Below are 18,602 nucleotides of genomic sequence, written 5' to 3'. Positions count from 1 at the left end.
GATTTTCCTTATCGACCTCATCCCCAACCTCCTTCTCACTCACAATCTTCGATCTTGCTCGCACCATGACTTTTTGATGCATATCCCACAGACGGCGCCAATTGTTGATACGAAATCCTGCTCGTCCTTCCCTGTCACGTTCTTGCAAAACACGTGCTCGACCTTGGGGGGGTCGAGGTACGTCTCCGACGAGCAAGTCAGTACCAATGATATGATCTCAACTACTCAATAGAGAATTCAAGTAATTGATCACACAGGATATGAATACTTACTTTGTTATACTTGCCTAAGGCATTTATATAGCGTAAGATATTAGAGATAGACTTGGAATATAACTCTGAGAAGAGCTATTTACCTAATTCCTTCCTCTAGAAAGTTGATATCTCTTAGAAGTTCTTTCCTACTCGGGTACTCTTAATGATATGGTCAGTCCTACCATTAACCATATGGTCGGACCAAATCCTCTTGAACAACTGGTCGGACAATATAGTCACAGGTTTAGACTGGAATATATGGAATAACCATTTATATCATTAACATTACCTGATGAATCAAACATCAAGAGGATTTAGTATTTACACGGTATGAGAAGTTCAAACTCATGATAAAATTTTAAATCTTTGAAGAAGCAACAGACCAAGAGAAAGACTGCGAAGAAGGAATTAAAATTTGCAATGGTATTTTCTCTAGAATACATAGAAATTAAAGTGTTCTGCCGTTAAAAAGGAGGTTCAGAAACAATGATTATGCACATTAGAACAGAGCTTATGATGACAGACCCTTTAACGAAAGGGTTACAACCAAAAAAATTTAGGAAATTGTTCAAGGAATGAGTTTTGATTATACTAATGATGGTTGATGTGAGACACTCTAAGCTTATTTATGTGTTTCTAACATGCATCATGTTTTTCTATTATCTTACTGTTGTACACACATTATGTAATTTTAACAAGTCAGTTCTTAAAAAGGCATTATGTTCAATCATTATGCTATAAGACGTTATGTGAACTATTATGTTATAATGCTAATATTTATAACCTTCTCAATGTTAAGAATGTTATATGGTGAATTGTTGATATTGTAGTACATGAAAGAGAATACACTGAACAAATGTTATACAACCACTATGACTCACATTTGACATTCTCTCATTTGCTGATGCTAGAGATTTTATCTACTAGGTACATATTATGGTTAAATGGTATTATGATTAATTGGGCCAAGTGAGAGAATGTTATAAATCAAATTATAAGATACACAATGTTTCAATTTGCGTGGTAATGTTTCAATTTCCTTGGTACTTTTATTTCTCATTTTAATAAATATTAGAAATGAATTTAAAGGAAACATAACATTTATTTCCATTTAGTTTTAATTTCAATTAATTTATCAGTTAATTAGGAGAACTTCATCTCCAAGATATTGAACAATATATGAGAAAGTCTATAACCAATTAAAGGCTCCATGCATGATTTAATCTCAGGCATTAGATCGCCTACTTGACAGACGTACCGGATTAAAGTTGAAAGGTAACATATTAAATTGGTCATCTCTCTAACCAATGGGGGTTGTCCAAGTGGTAAGCAACTTGGTCCGCTTTATCAAGGTTCCGGTATCAAAACCTTGTGGATGCAAAAATCTCCACTGGGAGATTCACCCACCACAGCCACCCGGGTCGTACACTGGATTAATCAAGGCAAAGCCCTGGAACCGGGGTTGGCAACCCAAAAAAAAAAAAAATGTCCTTTCTCCCAATGATATCAAAAGAATTTAGGATCATTATCCTACCTTGACCCATTAGGCCTTCCCTTGGTCCCAAAAGTGCTGCTGATTTCTGTGCATGATGAATCTAACAGGCTTTTAACACCTAGAGGAATCTTTAACAGAAGGATCGTTCAAAAATCATAAATTGGAAATTGTTTAGACTGAACCATTGAATCATCTTTCAAATTATATTCATCAATGACAAAATATTTGCTTTGACTTACGCCAGTTGGGGCCGGCGCCCTCCATCATAATGTTAGGAGACTGCAGTGAAGATGAGGAGCACCCCGTGGCTTGTCTCCGAATAAACTCAGTGATAACCAAGTAAGAAAATGAGAACCATTGAATGACCTATAGAGCCTCTTGTATTTTGAGAACTGTTACAAAATTTCTCCAGAACTTTCTGTTTTCTCTCTCACCTTCCCAATGGTTTTCCTAGCAAAACATACGATCTAGGATCTTTCCTTTGGTCCCATCAATTCTCTTACAAGTTCAACGTTCCCAAAACTGTACATTCTTTTCTCCTCTTCCTCACTTTCCTCTACTATCAAAAGCTGAGGATAAAACAATTCTATACTGTGGATACAAGCTATCAAAGAAAATAAAACTGGAAGAGAAGAATCTCCCCACCCTCTTCAAATACTTCTTCCCCATGATACAACTTACGATCAAACAGAATTAACATTTTCTCTATTTTACCATTTTCCTGCTATGCATTTGTAGAACCAATCTCTCTACTCACTGCTACATTTCAGTCGCTTCCTCTCTTTCCTTCGCTTCTCATGTAAACCTGACAAAAGGGAAAGGACCAATAAACATATACTTGAAGAAAAAAAAAAACTCCCTCACAATATGTGCACACAAACAAAAACATGAAAGAGAGGGGTAGAGACATACGTTTTCTTTCTTTCTCATGTAAACCTGACAAAAGAGGAAAAATCAATAAAGAAACACATAATAACAGCATCCACACACACACACAAACACATGAACAAGAAAGGGGAAAAAACATACGTTTTCTTTCTTGTTTTCGTTTGCTAGATCTGTTTGCCTTTCTTTGCTTCTCTGATGTCGCTTCCACATCTTTGCATGCCTAAAGTAGATAAATGCAAAGTGAACAGATTGTAAGATTCAAAGATAATTTAAGTGAAGATTTCCTTCCCATGAGTCACAGGCGGAAATTGAATAGTTCATTCTACTGAAGTTCCCAATAACTGAAATAAAAAAGAGTTATGATAGGAATAGTCCCATTTAAGTGACTAAATTAGATCAAGCTCTACAATTCAACGATATAATAATAATATAATGATCCTCATTTAAGGGACCTTTTTTGAAAGAAAGTCAATGAAAGAACTATTGCACTAAGAGGAATGTATCTTGCAGTTGACAGTAGAATATGTATGCCCTTCATGGATATCTTTAGAAAGCAAGTTTTTTTGTGGCCATACCTCATGGCCAGCACTATGAAGTGGTGGTGCCCCATGATCCTGACCATTGACCGTGAGTTTCCCTCGTTTACTTTCCCGAGAACTCCCATCTTCACCTGTATTCTGGTCAGCCACTTCTTCAAATTGGCGCATAGCTACTTCTTCAAATTGGCGTTTAAAGGAAGAATCACCAGCCTATGGAAACATCATACACAAAAGTTATTATTCATCAAGGATTTGTGAATGTTATTCCCGTATGTAAGGAAAATGTATATATCCATAAATGCGAAAAAGCAAACAATTTTCTTCTTCTTTTTTTTTTTTTTTTTTTTTTTCTTTCTTCTCATGGTGGAGGTTCAAACACAAGCAATTGAATCCCCAATTGATTTGACACTAGATTTTGTATTTGTTAAGGGGCTTCATGTTGGTTCTGCAATAGAGGAACTAGTAACTTGCATAACGGGAAAAAACCGAGGTAGTTAATTTCTCTTTTACAAGTCAAGACCTGATGATGATTCCCTACAAAGCAGGGGAGTGGCATACTTTTGGACCTGTACATCTCTATCTGGAAACCTAGCTGGATTTGGGTCAGTTGAAGGCAGTGGATCTACAATAGAACTAAAGGAGTGAGGGCAGCAAGTTTCAGAAGAGAAGCGTACCTATTACTCCTAAATTCTTGCCTCTACTCCTTGATTTCTTCTCAAGTTTTTCCCCATTGCCAATAGCAACACCTTCCCTCAGTCTTATCAGACAGTAGTTTACTAGAATTTTCCACTTAGTTTCCAATATTTACCCCCTCCCTTCTAACATCACACCTTGCTCTTAATTTTTTTAATTTTCCACTTAGTTTCCAATTTACCCCTTCCGACGAAACATTACCTTAGCTTTTCTTCTCTTTAGTTTGCAAGTCAGAAATTTTGCCATCAGTAACTAAACCCACTACGTCATGGAAGTTCATACTGAGGAGGCATTGGATCATCAACCCATAAAAGCTGATTTTTGTGAATGTTCTCATTTTCCAAAACTAGTGGTGGATTTTTTATTTTTTTTTTAAATATCTAATGGAGGTGAACCAGGTCCAGTTACACTTTAAATTTTGTATGATATTTTTTATTATTTTAGGTTTACCCTAGGCTTGTACGGCGGATTCGCGTCACCCGTCCGATCCGATTAGCCTCCGCCCCCACCGGCATTTAGAATGCTCGCTCCTTCGGTCCGTAATATCGTTTTGTTGATTTGCCTTTCTTTTGCTTAATCTTCCGTCGCTTCCGTGGTCCTCCGTTATCCTTTTTAAGAAAATGTTAATACTTTCTCTATCCGGATAATTTATCCGGTTCTCCGGTAAACTTTCCGGTATTTCCGTCCGTCTTTCCATCCGCGGTTCCGGCCGTTTTATTTGTCCTTCGTTGGGGGTCCTGTCGGCCATTGATTTTGCCTTGTAATTTTAGTTTAGATTCTAAATTAAAGTTATGGTTTAAGGTTATTTGGGACAGGAGTCTCTTAATGTATTTTTCGATACTCATATAATCATTGTTTGTTTTCATTAAGGCTTGAGCTTTTGTGTTTGTATGGAACTCTAATTTCCCCACCCCCACTTCCTATTTCAAAGCATTTTCTCACTCCAACTCTGATTCTTCTCAGGTTTTCCAATGATCAAAATTTCATCTCATCTCGGTGTTCTCGACATGTTCGAGACAATCAAGATACCAAAATGTCAATGAAACATGGAACAATGATATTTATCGGTTGAGCGTTTCAGTGCATTTAGGTGGATTCTGGGTTTGATTTTTCAGTATACAGCCTAATTTGAGGCCAATAAACACAATGGTAATGTTTTTTTTTTTTTTTTTTTTTTTTTTTTTTACTAAAACCTAACATAAACTGGTCTACTTGAATTCCTACATGCTAGGCTGTACGAAAGTGGATTTATGTATTTTTACAAATCTAAACATGGAAATACAAGTAAATGTTGAGACTTCCATTAAAATGCAAGAACAAATACGCGGGGGGGGTAGGTCAAATCTCATTCATAATTCAAAAATTACAAATTACAATTTATATATACATCTCCTTGAAATTTTCAAAATTTCATCAAGATCTCGGCAAAATTTTGTTGAGATTGAATCAACTAATTGAATCTCGTCTCAAACGATGTTAGTCTTGCCAAGGTCAAGATGGCTGAGAATTCGGCTTAATCTCACAAAATTTTGAACCATGGGCTAACCCCTTCATCTTCCTGATGTAAAACCCAATTTTAGGGTTAGGTTTTCTGGAAAGAATTCCCTAAAATTAAGGGCTTGCCCAAGATAATCTTCTCTAAACCAGCAAAATAATTATCAAACCTAGATGAGATGGTTAAATAAAGATGGGGATTTAAATGTGGATGGTTTTGGTAAGATACGGGTTTAACAAGGCTAGCTGGAATGGTGGGGAAAATTTTAGAGCTTAACAAAATTCTTTATGGAATAATCTTGGGTGGTTACAATTGTTCCTAATGTTGGTAGGAAAGAAGGATGAAATCATTTGGATCACTATGGCTTGGAGCTTGGAAAGGAAAGGATCTCTTCTAGTTCTTCCTCTTCTTTTCTTTTGTTTCTTTTTGTTTCTTTTTGTTTCTTTCTTCTTTCTTTCTTTTCTTTTCTGATTGCACTAAGGAAGAGGGGACAAAGAGAGAGGCCGAGAAGGTTAGGAAGGGGAGGGAAGATGCCATAGGGTAGGGGAGTGGTAGGGGAAGGGCTAGAGGGAGTCATAAGGGGTAGGGGAAGGGGTTAGGGGTATCGTGGGAGCCTGGGGGAGCCACTGCCATGGTGCAGCAGCAGGGGGGTTCTAGGGCTGCGCAGAACAGGGGAGGGTCTTGCAATGGGGTGGGGAGGTGGGGGAGAGTGCTGGGGTTGCTACAAAGAAAGGGGAAGGGGAGGGGAGGGATTGCAATGGTAAGGGAGAGAGGGGAAGGCGGCTGGGGGTTGTTTACTTAATTGTAATCTTGCTGGAATTTCTGGAAGAAAGTGCTAGACATAATGTTGTTACTGATATTTGAAGCAGAAACTTTAACTTTAAATCCGCCTTGACCCCCTCAACAGGAACCACAATCCTCAACTCAATTGATCTTGTTCAAATAATCAGATTAAGGAACTTACAAAGAAAGAATAGGCTTATTTATAGCCTACCAACTAAAAGACTCTAAACCTAAGTGGGTTTCCTTTATAAATTAGGATCCCCTCACAATTAATATCAATCATCCAAATAAATAATTAAAGATCTGATGGAATCTTCTCGAAAATAGATCCCCCCTAAGACTCAAATACTAAAGGAACTTTTCTTGTAAATAAAGACTGACTAGAGTCTATCTTTAAAAACTCCTCTGAAAATTAAAATCAGCAACTAATTAGCACTGGGATGAACGAAATTACCCCTCTTGTAGGGTTCGACCAGCCCTAGGTGCGCCAGTTTGGAGTGGCCTTGGGACACATTCCAGGATTTTCGCTAGGGTCCGAAATTTGGTTCACATGACTTCCCTTTCCTCCTTTTCTATTACTTCTCTCTTATCAGACACACTTCAATAACCTTCTCCCACATTATTACTACACAGGTCGGAAAAAAACTTCCGAATTTAGTTGCCCACCATACGCATAGGACCCTTCTTCTCTATTCTTTATTAATTCAATTCTCTAGGCTTCCAACTAAGGGTGTAATGGATTGGTTCAGTCCAGATTTGTTTTGGTTCCCTCAGTTTCAGTATGTACTTTAAGAAAAACCAAAATCAATCCATTAAGGGTTTTCCAGATTTGGTTTGGTTTCAATTGGGCTTTGGTTTCTTAGTACTGCCATCATTTGGTTTGCAACTATTTTATTCTTTTTTCTTTTCAACTACAAAAGAATTTTCTGTTTCATCTTTTGGAGTGAAACCATACTAACATCACCCCTAAAACATAATGCAAATCACTTGTAAAGTAATCAATAAACAAAGTTTCCCAGAGAGCCAATAAGCCAATCAATAAAACCATAAGTTGGGCTCATTGGGCGATTGTTGGGTTTAGATATGTTCAGACTGTATTGGGCTAGTGTTGGTTTATGGATCAGTTTGTTTTGGATTTGGTCTACTCTATATTTGGTTTATTGGGTGCGTATTGAGTGAGCCCATATCTAACCAAAACCATATGCTTGCTGTAATCAAAACCAACAAGACTTTTGGATTCAGTTTTAGGATTGGTTTTCTCGGTTTCATTTGGTCTGGTTTTTCCAGATCGGTATCAAGATTTACACTGCTGGTTCCAACTCTGATTTTCCTTTCTTGTTACAAAGACATGTAAATATTTAATTAATGAAATATGAAAATTAATAATATTTAATTACTGAAATAAAGATGAACAAACGCAAAGAAAGATAAACTGGTTACAACGGTGCCAGTCACCCCCATAGCATATTGTTGCCCCTCAACCACAAGCTGCCCAAACACTCGCATAAAACATTACATAACTTTTCCTCACACCTTCGCCCTTATTTGTAACCCACCAACCAACACTCACTCTCTGTCTCTCCTCCACATGACATGATCCCAGGGGGCCCGAACACTACCAGCCCCTCGAAATTCACCTTGTCCTCAAGGTGAAGGAAAACTAGAAACTTGATCTTCACATGCTCGCAGCACAATCATGCCAGTTCAGCATCGTTCTTAGAGGCGGAATAGCAGACCCATTTCCCCAAGACTCAACTGATGTCCAATACAACCCTTGCACTACCAATTTCCATAATCATGAATATTTTTGTGTACATGAGAATGGAATGCTCCCAACTCTTTGAACAGCTCAATTAGCTATGATAAGATTAGAGACCTGCTAAGCAAACTTGCATACTTGGAGACGCATTGTGTCTTGCTTATGGAGCAGAAATCATATCCACCTGACTTCAAGCATGGTAAACCCATAATAAAACTAACCTGGTCATGAGCCTCGAGCATTATTTCTGACTCCACTCTTTTTAGGAACCCAAAATTCCTTGGCATTTCAATCATTACATCCCCCTACAAAGTTAGCAGGGCTCCTCATGGCGATTAAGAAGAAAACGGAATAGGGGGCCATTTTGGACGACAAGATGCAGAACCTCTGCCATCAATTCAACTACCCGTGGCCCCAATTCACATATCTGGCAAGCCTCTGGTTGCCGCCGAAGCTCCTGTGTGAGTTTGGAGATGGAAGACGATGGTCCAGTCCATTTTGAGTTTTGATGGACATGGTTTGACTAGTTCCTCGGTTAAAGCTAGGTCTATGGATGGGCTTTGGTATGGTCGTATGAGTAGGGCCCCAACTTAAAGTGATGATGGTTTGGGCCATCAATTAATGCCATGCGCTGGGCCCATGGAGGCTTCCTAGGCTTTTTGACAACCCATTTCTTGCCTTCCATGGGTCGGGCCTTCACTTGCGTAATTCCTGGCCCACATACTAAGGTTGGGACTAGTGCCTTCCTTTAAAGCCCAATTATGACATTCTAAAAAGTGGGTCTGTAGTTTGGCCCCTATTACTTAACCTTTGGCCCCTAGGGTTTGAGCTGAACCAATAAACTGTTCTAAGGAGGGCGGTTTGAGTAACCCATCCCCACTAATCCTTCTCCAAGTTCAACAAGGAGCAACCCTAGCCACCACATGATGTTGTCCGCCAGTTGCTCTAGGCCCTCTTCCATCCCCTTCTCTTCTTACCTTCGTGGCATTTCAATTCAACCTCACATGCAATCACTCTAGGGATAGAACCACTCCTGATTTCTTCACTAGAGAGAAACCCTAACTGCCGCCAAGCCCATTTTCCGTTTTCTTCTCTTGTTATGATGAGAAACTACTACGGCATGGAATAACAATGGCAATCAATTGATCACCTTGGGCAACTATTCTCATTGCGCTTCTCAAGAATTTCAAGGCCTAGTCTTTTGTTTCAATAGTACCTATACTTCCCTCAGTTCCAAATTTCCAACATGGGGAGAGTCTACATCCAACCTCGTGACTGGTCGAACACTTCTGGCCACTGCTGATGTCCCAACTTGGCCTTTTGATTCGATCGTTCAACCACTGCTCTGGGTTTAAGTGCGGTGGCTAGCCACATCCCTTCTTGGTTTTACAACTTTCCTATCACCGAAGTCAAGCTTCAGGGCTTCCTTGAAACTCTTCCAATCAAACTCTGACAACTCTTCCCGTCTAGCCGCTCCAAATGCTCATCCATCAGATATTGAACAGCCGCTCCCAACCGTTGCACATCCTTGATTTCGTGTTCCCAGCAAAACAACGAGACCTTAATCGGCCATCCCTGCACTTCCCCTTCGCTGGAAAACATGGACAATCCAATCTCCATTTTCCTTCCCTCGGATTGAAGCATGCTCTGATACCAGTTGATAAGAACAGGGAATCGAATATGAAAACCATAGAACAAAATTTCGTTGAAACTTGCCAAATTTCCCATTTTGGGAACCTCGAAATGAAATACTAGGGGACCGAAAAAAGTCCCAAGTTTCGATTGAAACAATGAAATTTCGTCGAAATTTGTCAAAACCTCAAAACCTGGTTCAACCCAGCTATACCAACTTGTTCATGAGAAAAAAAAATTCCCAAATTTCATGGGAAACATGGGAAATTTCGTGGAAACTTGGAAAATTTCGTGGACACCGAGACTTTTTCCTTGCAAATTTTGTAGCTTTTCCAAATTTTCAATTTTTTTGTTTCTTTCATGTTTTCCAAAATACCATGACAAATACCCACTCTATCAAGACTTTCCTATCCTAATTGTGTATTCCCTTAGACTGGTTATCTTAGGCATGTTGATGACCAGACTTATAAAATTACAGCTTGTCGATTACCTTCACAACCATAGGCATAAAATGTCATGGGACGTCTATGTTTGTTGGTTGGAGGAGAGGATGTTACAAACATAATACTACTTAGCTCACAGGATGGATCCACTCCAACACTCCTCTTGGCATTAACTTGTACATTCCTTTTATTGTCAGTTACTTTGTATTTGATGCTTTGAAGTTAGAAATTATATATTGAATGTTATGTACTTAAGTAGTTAAGTTTATAGTGTACTTCTCAGACAACTCTACATTGATGTTATGTACGTTGAATGACATATCTACATTGATTTTTTTAACAAAATACAGCCAATGTGTTTTTTATACTCTAATTAGCTTTAATGCAGAGTCCCACACTAAAATACTCCCTAAAACTTGTCGACACTTTATATCGAAACTTGCATGAAAAAGTCCTAAGTTTCATTGAAATTTCTCAGTTTCCCACCTAAGTTTCTCATTTTCACCTGGTTGAAACTTGAGTTTCCCTCAAATTTTTTTCTATGATGAAAACTAATAATATTTAATAAAGATAAAACGGTTACAATGGTGCAGTCAAGCATCTTCTTGCCCCTCAGCCACAGGCTGCCCAAACACACACACAAAACATTACATAACTTGCCCTTACACCTCCACCCTTATTTATAACCCAAAACCCAACACTAACCCTCTCTCTCTCTCTCCTCCACATGGAATGATCCCATGTCCCTAGCACAATTATCATAATCTTTAGATCAATGAATCAAGATTGTAGGAAAGGGTGGTCAATGTCATAACTTAAAACTATTGAATCATACCTTACCAAAGTTGAGCTTTCTAATTCAAAAGGACATGTTTATGATTCTCATAGGCAATATGTGTATGTGTTGGCTCTCAGATCACATGCTCAGATTGTTTTATCAAGTTACAACTTGGAATATAAAATTGGTCCAATTAAAACATTACATTTTGTCAACGAACCTAGGACCAATAATATAGATAAGAACTAAATGACCAGAAATGGAAGAGGCAATCATTATGATCTAAAAATCAACAAACATTTAATAGGGGTAGTAGCTTTACAAAAACACATACAAGGTATCTTTCTTCTTTCCTTTTTCTTTTTTTTTTTTTTTTTTTTTTTGGGGGGGGGGGTTGAAAATATCCTGCTCTAATTCAGTTGTTGCTCATGGAGACCATTTGCAAAGAAAAAACAACCAAAAAAAAATATTATGGAAGAGAATTGATGGAAAAACCATTTGAGAGGAATAAACCTTCTATAGTTGGCAGCAAAATAGGACACCCTTCCAAGGAAAATTTCAGTTAAAGAACAAGGAACATGCCAGTAAGTATGTATTTCTGAGGCCATACCTCATGGCCAACACTACGAAGTGCTTGAAGTGGCTCCACACAATCCTGACCAATGACCAAGAGTTTCCCTCTTTTGCTTTCCCCAAGACTCCCATTTTTACCTGTTTTTTGCCTCACCAATTCTTCAAATTGGTGTTGAAGAAGGGAAGAAACACCAGCCTGTAAGAACATCAAACAGGAGAAGCTATTACTCGTCAAGAATTTGTGCATGTTACAATGGGTGTAAGAGAAATATATATCCACAAATGCAGCAGGAAAATCAATCAATCAGAAATAATACTGTTGACCATGTTCCATGCCTTGGAGGTTCAAAACAAAAGCAATGAAGACTTAGTTAGCAGAATAGACACCATTTATAATGCGACTAAAAAATAATAAAGGGTACAAAGCCTATAATCCTTTCATTTTGGGTCTCTTCAACAAGATCATGGTTTGAGATCTCGACGGGAATATTGGTCCCTCAAAGAACCGAGATTCCAGCTGAGATCTAGTAAAACTCCCTGGTCAACTATACCCAACTCGAAGGCCCGTCTCGGTGGGTTTTACAGCTCAATTTGGTGGTGGCCTTAAATTAGTGAGAAAACAAATGTATATATGAGTTCCAACTCGACCCTAACTTTAAAACCAATTGGCTAAAGGAATTAACATGCAGAGTTATAAAACATGAAATACACAACCATTACTTGATATAAATGAAAACATAAAGGTTTTGAGTCAAATAATATAACAAATATGCTCAGTTGTTTACAATTTCACGTTACAACAACGGTGCACTTAGAAGTTACACGGCAAGAGTACACAAGTAAAATCAATGACTAAGCAACTCCAACTTTTGCTCAACTAATTTAGAATATAGTTTTTGAAAGGAAAAAAAATGAAGTTATAACACTCACTTTTCTTCAAGATTGGCTTCAAAACCGATATCCTTGTTTCAGATAACATAAACAACTTGTTGATACCACCTAGGTAGAGACCAACTTTCCGGCGAAAAATCGGGCACAAACACCACAACCAACAAAGGGGAAAAAGGACTGTCGAGATCAAGATATCTCAACTCGTCTCAAACAAGATGGGGTATTTATAAAGACTGGGTTGAATCGAGATCTTGAGGGATCCGATATCTCGGTTGAGATCTTGAGCCACCCGAGATGATGTATTTTTCTAGTATCGCCTTGACTTGCATGAGACCTTGTCCCGAGCTCTCAAAAAAACAAAGTCTCGTCGGCGATCTCGGCGAGATCTCACAAAACCTATAACTGTAAACAAGATCCAACCTTAGATTACCTTAGATTCTCATAAACAAAAATTGAGACCCAATAGGTGGTATCATTTCCCGATCTTGAATCCCCAGTTGATTTGACTCCCGAGATATATTCTTTGTTAGTAGCACTTCGTACTGGTTCTGGAACAGAGGAAGCACTTAAAAAACAGAGCTGCTAATATCTCTTTGCAAGTTGACAAACAAAGATGATTCCTCACAAGGCAGACCTGGAAAATTTTTTGTTTAGATCCTAGAAAAAGGACATGTGACAGCATTCCCATATATGAAAGAATGGCCGAAAATCATGTCTTTGGAGGACAGATTATTTCCTCTTTTTCACATAGAACTGACCAACTAACTTGAAGAGTGATCTTTAACTGGAAAGTCTCCATCAATTGAGCCTAAATCCTACTTCCTTCAATTTTCTCTCTCCATATTTTCTAATTTTTTAGGGCCTACATGTGACTCGTATCAGACAAGCCAAGATAACTTTGACTCGTGCCTCCTTGTTACTTGACCATATCCAAAAGATCCTGCTTATGAATTATGGGGAACCCAAATCTCTTATGGAGGGTCATGCTTCCCTATTCCACTTACTTCCCAAAAGAAATCAGCTATAAACCATTTGGTATTATTTGGCCATACCAATCTCGGTAAATTAGTATTTGGCAATTTGTATACCATGGGATATCACAGGATCTCAAAAAATTAGGAGTTTCTTGTTTGTCACTAGACGTGACATTGTTACCAATAAAGATTCATACAAATATTTTGAATTATTTGCCTACCATAAGATCCTCCTCTAGTCTTCATTGACTTTTCAATTTCCAAGGCTTCCACCCTGTTTTTCCCCCTTTTTGTACAGAAAGACACTTGCCATAATCTTTAGCACCATGGATCATGATTCAATATCTTGACTTACCATCAGCAGGCTGACGCAGACATGAAAAGCTACATCCGCCAGACAACCTTGGTTCAACTTGGTTCAATCTGTTTCAATTTGAATTACAGTAATTAACAAGTTTTTTATTGTAATTAGGAAGTAACCACACCTCTGTGCATAGACTAGAGTTTGTATTTTGTTTTCATTACATATTCCTTTGCTGTTGTAATTAAGATTATGTCCTAAGGTTGTTAAGTTCCCCTCCCCCCTCGTTACGCCCCTTATCATGGGAAGAATAGACAGGCCTGATTTTCAAATTTTAAACAAATTGAAAGCTGTGGTGGCAGCCTTCTTCTCCATTAAGTGACAATGCTCACTTATTGTATCACTTCTCAGAGGTGGGATTGGTTGTACCAGAAGACCACTTGATGGTAGGAAGCTGGGAGGTTTTACAACGCTTCCCCTTCAACTAGGTTGAAGATCAACCTCTCTATCAGTGTTATTCTTCAAAATTTTCAGACCACAAATGCTGCTGTTATTGAAGCACTGCAACTATGGTAAGAGATTTTGAAGTATCTGATCCAAAACCTTAACCCTAGCCTGACCCTGTCCCCTCTGTTTCCAGATTTTGCTCAAAAATCCTAATCAATCTCTCAAATCCCCCAGCTCTATCCCTCCATCAGAGAAGCCCCATATTTCCATCAAAGGAACCCCCCAACCTTCTGTACATACAATCTAGCAAGCCCCCTTTTATCCCTCCATCTAACACCTTAATCCCAGCCCTTTCTTAAAATTTTGATTTCTCCAAATCCTTCCCTACCTTAAATTCCATCCTATATAACCATCAGATCTGTACAGAAATTTGAGCAGAGCCATCATACATCAGAGCTCCCACCCAATTTAGTTATAGCCACATCCAAGACTGATTCTTGATGACCCTAACTCCTTCACGAAGCCCTAACTCCCTATATCAGAATTGTCCCAATTTTCAATCAATCTACCAACACCACTTTTCAAGCATTCCCCCAGAGCACTAAAATCAATTTTGTAGTAAAATTTGAAACTCCCTAAATCAATTTTTCACAATCTAATTCCCTTCAATTTGAGCCATTCTTTCAGGAAATCCTGTTGCATTGGTCTCAGCCTGTCTAAGGCTACACAACAGGTATCCTAATTAAAAGGGGTATGCCTAGAAGTTCTCCTACCATGTTGAAAGAAAAACCTTCTCTCAGATCAAATGCTTTGACTGTTTTTGCATGTTACAAGTTAGAATATAAAATCGACCCAATTTAAGACTTCTTTTCTTTTATAGGTAAAAAGAAAAAGGGGGGGTGGTAATGGCCAGGAAGTTTGACGGCTTAGTGCAGCACAGCATTGGCAACTGTGCTAGGCAGCAGTTGAATTTTAAAATGCTTTTATTGTGTACAAGAACTAAAGATTGAAAAAAAAATAAGGAATACCTAGGAATAGTTAAGGCATTCAATACCATCTCCAAATCAAAGTAAGTGTAATGACCCATGCAAATTTATGTTGAGTTGTGTGAACATTTGAAGAGGGGGGGGGGAAAATACCCCGGGGGGGGGCGAAATTTATGCATGACCAACATATCACATAAATAATCATTACTGAGTGATAGCAGCCTCATTCACCAAATTGCAATTTCAGAAGCTTATAAGCAATCAAAATTTAATTATACCATGTATGTTGGAGACGGCTACAAACTACAAAGATCCAAGGAAATACTTCAGCGCTTATAAGCATGGAACAAAATTCGACCAAAATTAACGAAATTTCGGTCGAAATGCATGCATATTTTCAAATTGAAACGAAATACAAGGACAAGCACGAAAAGTGTCCTGTATCGTACGATTCGAAATATTGACACAATATGATATCAAACTGAAACAACACAATGGTATGCTATAAAGTGTCCATTTTCGACCTGTTTTTTGACCTATCGTCAATTTCGAGACTACCGAGCCATATCGCCTCAGACATTTCGACCCTCTTTACAAAACAAAATTTATTTCTCTTGATTTCATCCCTCTTTTCACCTAATTTCTACAACTCCATTTCATTCAAATACTAGATTTGATCCTCCATTTGTGCATTTTCTCAAATCTTGCAAGGTGAGTAACTGACTTCCTCTTTTTTTTTTTTTTTTTTTCCCTTAAATCTTCTTGGATTGCTTCCAAATTTAAGTATGTTTACTTTAGAGTGTTGATCTATGAATTTGTAGTGTCAAAATTAATTTTTTATTCTTTCTACTTTTTTTTTCTGTTATTAAAAATTATTTAGTGAATTATGTATATTGCTAAAAATGTATATGGATAGTAGATGTATGAGCTTCAAATTTATGTATGTGAGAGTTGAGACACCATATTACTGTGATGGTGTTGAATCAATTTTTTTCTGTTAATTAAGTAATTTTACTGTATTTAATATATATTTAAATAATTAAAAATATTTAAATATTAAGAAAACTAATTAATTTCTTTTTTAAATTAAAAAATACGAGAGTATTACTGGACGCATGCATGCAATTTTTGGAGCATGTTGTGGAGCCTTTTAAGATAGTTACTGTGTATTTTATATATTTTTAGATTATTTATATATATATATTAAAAAATACTTATATTCTTTTTTATATTTAAAAATAGGAGGTAATTATTATAAGCATGTATGTAATTTTTGGAGCATATTGTGGAGCTTTTCAAGGTACTTAAGTGTGTATTTCTTGTATCATGCACTCTCTTTCTTGTATTTGGTAACATTTTCGCTTCTTCTCATATCTAGTATATACTTGGATGTTACATTTTCAATGTTCTTTTGGTAAACTAGTAGTTCTATAGTGTTTATTTTGCTTAAAATAGGTAATATGCAAAAATCCAAATCATTTTGAGTTCATTTGAGGCACGAAATGGAAGTTACAATTGTCAAAAAAATATTGTCCAGTTTCGGTCGAAAATCCAAATCATTTTGAGTTCATTTGAGGCACGAAATGGAAGTTACAATTGTCAAAAAAATATTGTCCAGTTTCCGAAACATAGGAATTTCGGCCTTTTGCAAGGTCGAAATTCCAGTTTTGACCGAAATTTGTTCATTGCTTATAAGTTGTGTCTCTTATATTTGCATAGGGCAATTGCCCTCAAAACTAGAAAGTTATCAGGACCGTTTTATCATTCAAAACTAGTAGAATACTGAGTTCACACTAGTCTACTTTAAAACCAACCAAGGTGGACAAAGGAATTGTTGCCAATAGACTGATTTAAAAAATATAATGTAACAACAATTTCAAGTTTCTAAAATGTCATACTTATTATTTTATATTATAAAAGTCACATACAACAACAATGTATTTAGTTATGGCATCATAATTTGGACCCGTTGAACCATGAATACTGGATACCTACTTTATTTTCAAAACAATTATATAAATGTTAAGCACACAGAAGTAGCCAAGGACAAAAAGGATATTAAAAATTATTATTACCCCAGCCAGAAAACGACGGGAAAATGTTTTTGGCTGTAAAGGGCATGAAAGCAGCTCCTTTAACTCCTGCAATTTGGGAGGGAAAAAAGATTAGTCATAAAATGAGAAAGCACTTCGCATCGATGAGTTCAAAGTTTCAAGCAAACCTGCTGTAACTTCTGCAGATGAATAGATTTTACTTTATTTAGCTTATAATTGTTGACTCTTTCTTCCTCACTATCATGGTCCTCTAAATCCAATTCAACCGATTCAGCACTTCGATCCAGCCAATTCTTATTTGCTTTATCCTGGAAGAGAAATGAACATGCCCACATATTAATTAAATTAAATGTAGGTGATATATAAAGAGTAAATTATCTATACCATCAAAAAGATTATTGGTTCATGTTAACTACACCAGTGCACTCAACAACATCAACACCCTCAATGCAATAACCCAATCACAGAGCTAACCCACCTTGATATAATTAAGAACCTAAATAAATCTTAAAAGGCAACTACTAATCCCTAAAACCTAGAAGAAAGAAACTTCCATATGAAAGCAAAGCAACTAAAATAGAGTCTTATTTCTGACAAGGTTTCCAAAAAAAAAAACCCTAGATCCTTGTCAAAAAGGAATGTAACTCGATCTTCAATATTTTAGAAGTTGCCCCATCGATCCTATAATGTCTTGCTGTCCAAGACTTCTAGAATAGAAGCACATATAGTCTAAGCTGGGACCCACAACAATGTTATGTGAAGTACCCGAGTACTGTTTATGTGAACAGTACTTTGTTTCTGAGATCTATTTTTGTTCCTGTTCTTCATGTCTCGATTCACATCACCACTATGAGGATCCCACTTCAAAATCAGAAAGCTGTCAAAATCAGCCTCCCGCAGTCCCTTCCACGCATCAACCATGTGTCAAAGTACTGATAGTATTTAGCACTGTTCATAAGCCTAAAGAACACCTTTGAAAGTTTCTATTCTCCTTTGACATTTATCCGTGTTGCTCAAAAGAAATTTACATGTTTAAGCTTCAGCAATTTAAACCATGATGCAAAAATATTTCCAAAAAACATTGACTTCTAAAATCTTACACAGGAAGCCTAAATCTTTCTTTTTCTAATAACATAACAGTATGACAGTAGAATCCATTTAATCCCTTTTACAATTTTACTGTTATTGGTACACCTCAACCCAATGACTACTTGAAAAAGAAAAAGGCATGTTCCATTCCGTGAAGCTCATGCAACTTCATGATCTTTGTTTTCTTTTTGTTTTTAATATAAAATAATATTTTCTTTTCTTTTGTTTTATTTTCTGAAAGAGTGGTGGGGGTGCAAATGTACACAGCCTACCACCACTACACGAAGAGGCTGTTTCCATGTCTTGGACCAGCAATGTGGTGGTGCAATAGTGCAATTTAGCCACTGAACCAGGGCTAACCCACAAACCACATGGAAGTGGTGCAACATATCAACAGTTGGACCATAGTCAAAAACATATCAAGTCCAACTTCCATTACTTAAAAATGGATGAAGCAGGATGAATGATAAGTGACAAAATGTTTCACTTTTTACAGGTATTGTCATGGAAGTTAAGTGGAATTACATA

The 18,602-nt window shown here is 37.3% G+C and overlaps 1 protein-coding gene across 1 annotated transcript in view; it reads right to left on the bottom strand.

Annotated features, from left to right (window-relative positions):
• Positions 1-2,101: 2,101 nt before the first annotated feature.
• Positions 2,102-18,602, bottom strand: part of LOC149015918 (P-loop containing nucleoside triphosphate hydrolases superfamily protein) — a 60,634-nt gene continuing 44,133 nt past the window's right edge. The window contains exons 12-18 of the mRNA XM_089156831.1: positions 17,153-17,293; positions 17,007-17,072; positions 11,370-11,528; positions 3,213-3,386; positions 2,779-2,857; positions 2,662-2,685; positions 2,102-2,554 (exon numbers count right to left, since the gene is read on the bottom strand). Coding sequence (XP_089012957.1) covers positions 2,499-2,554; positions 2,662-2,685; positions 2,779-2,857; positions 3,213-3,386; positions 11,370-11,528; positions 17,007-17,072; positions 17,153-17,293 — 699 coding nt within the window. The 3' untranslated portion in view covers positions 2,102-2,498. The remainder of the gene's footprint in view (positions 2,555-2,661; positions 2,686-2,778; positions 2,858-3,212; positions 3,387-11,369; positions 11,529-17,006; positions 17,073-17,152; positions 17,294-18,602) is intronic.

Source organism: Hakea prostrata, chromosome 5 (assembly GCF_041222555.1).
Source record: "Hakea prostrata isolate BN-2017 chromosome 5, UWA_Hpros_2, whole genome shotgun sequence".
NCBI lineage: Eukaryota > Viridiplantae > Streptophyta > Magnoliopsida > Proteales > Proteaceae > Hakea > Hakea prostrata.
Note: the sequence above shows the minus strand (reverse complement) of the source record. Positions and strands in the feature narration are given on the sequence as shown.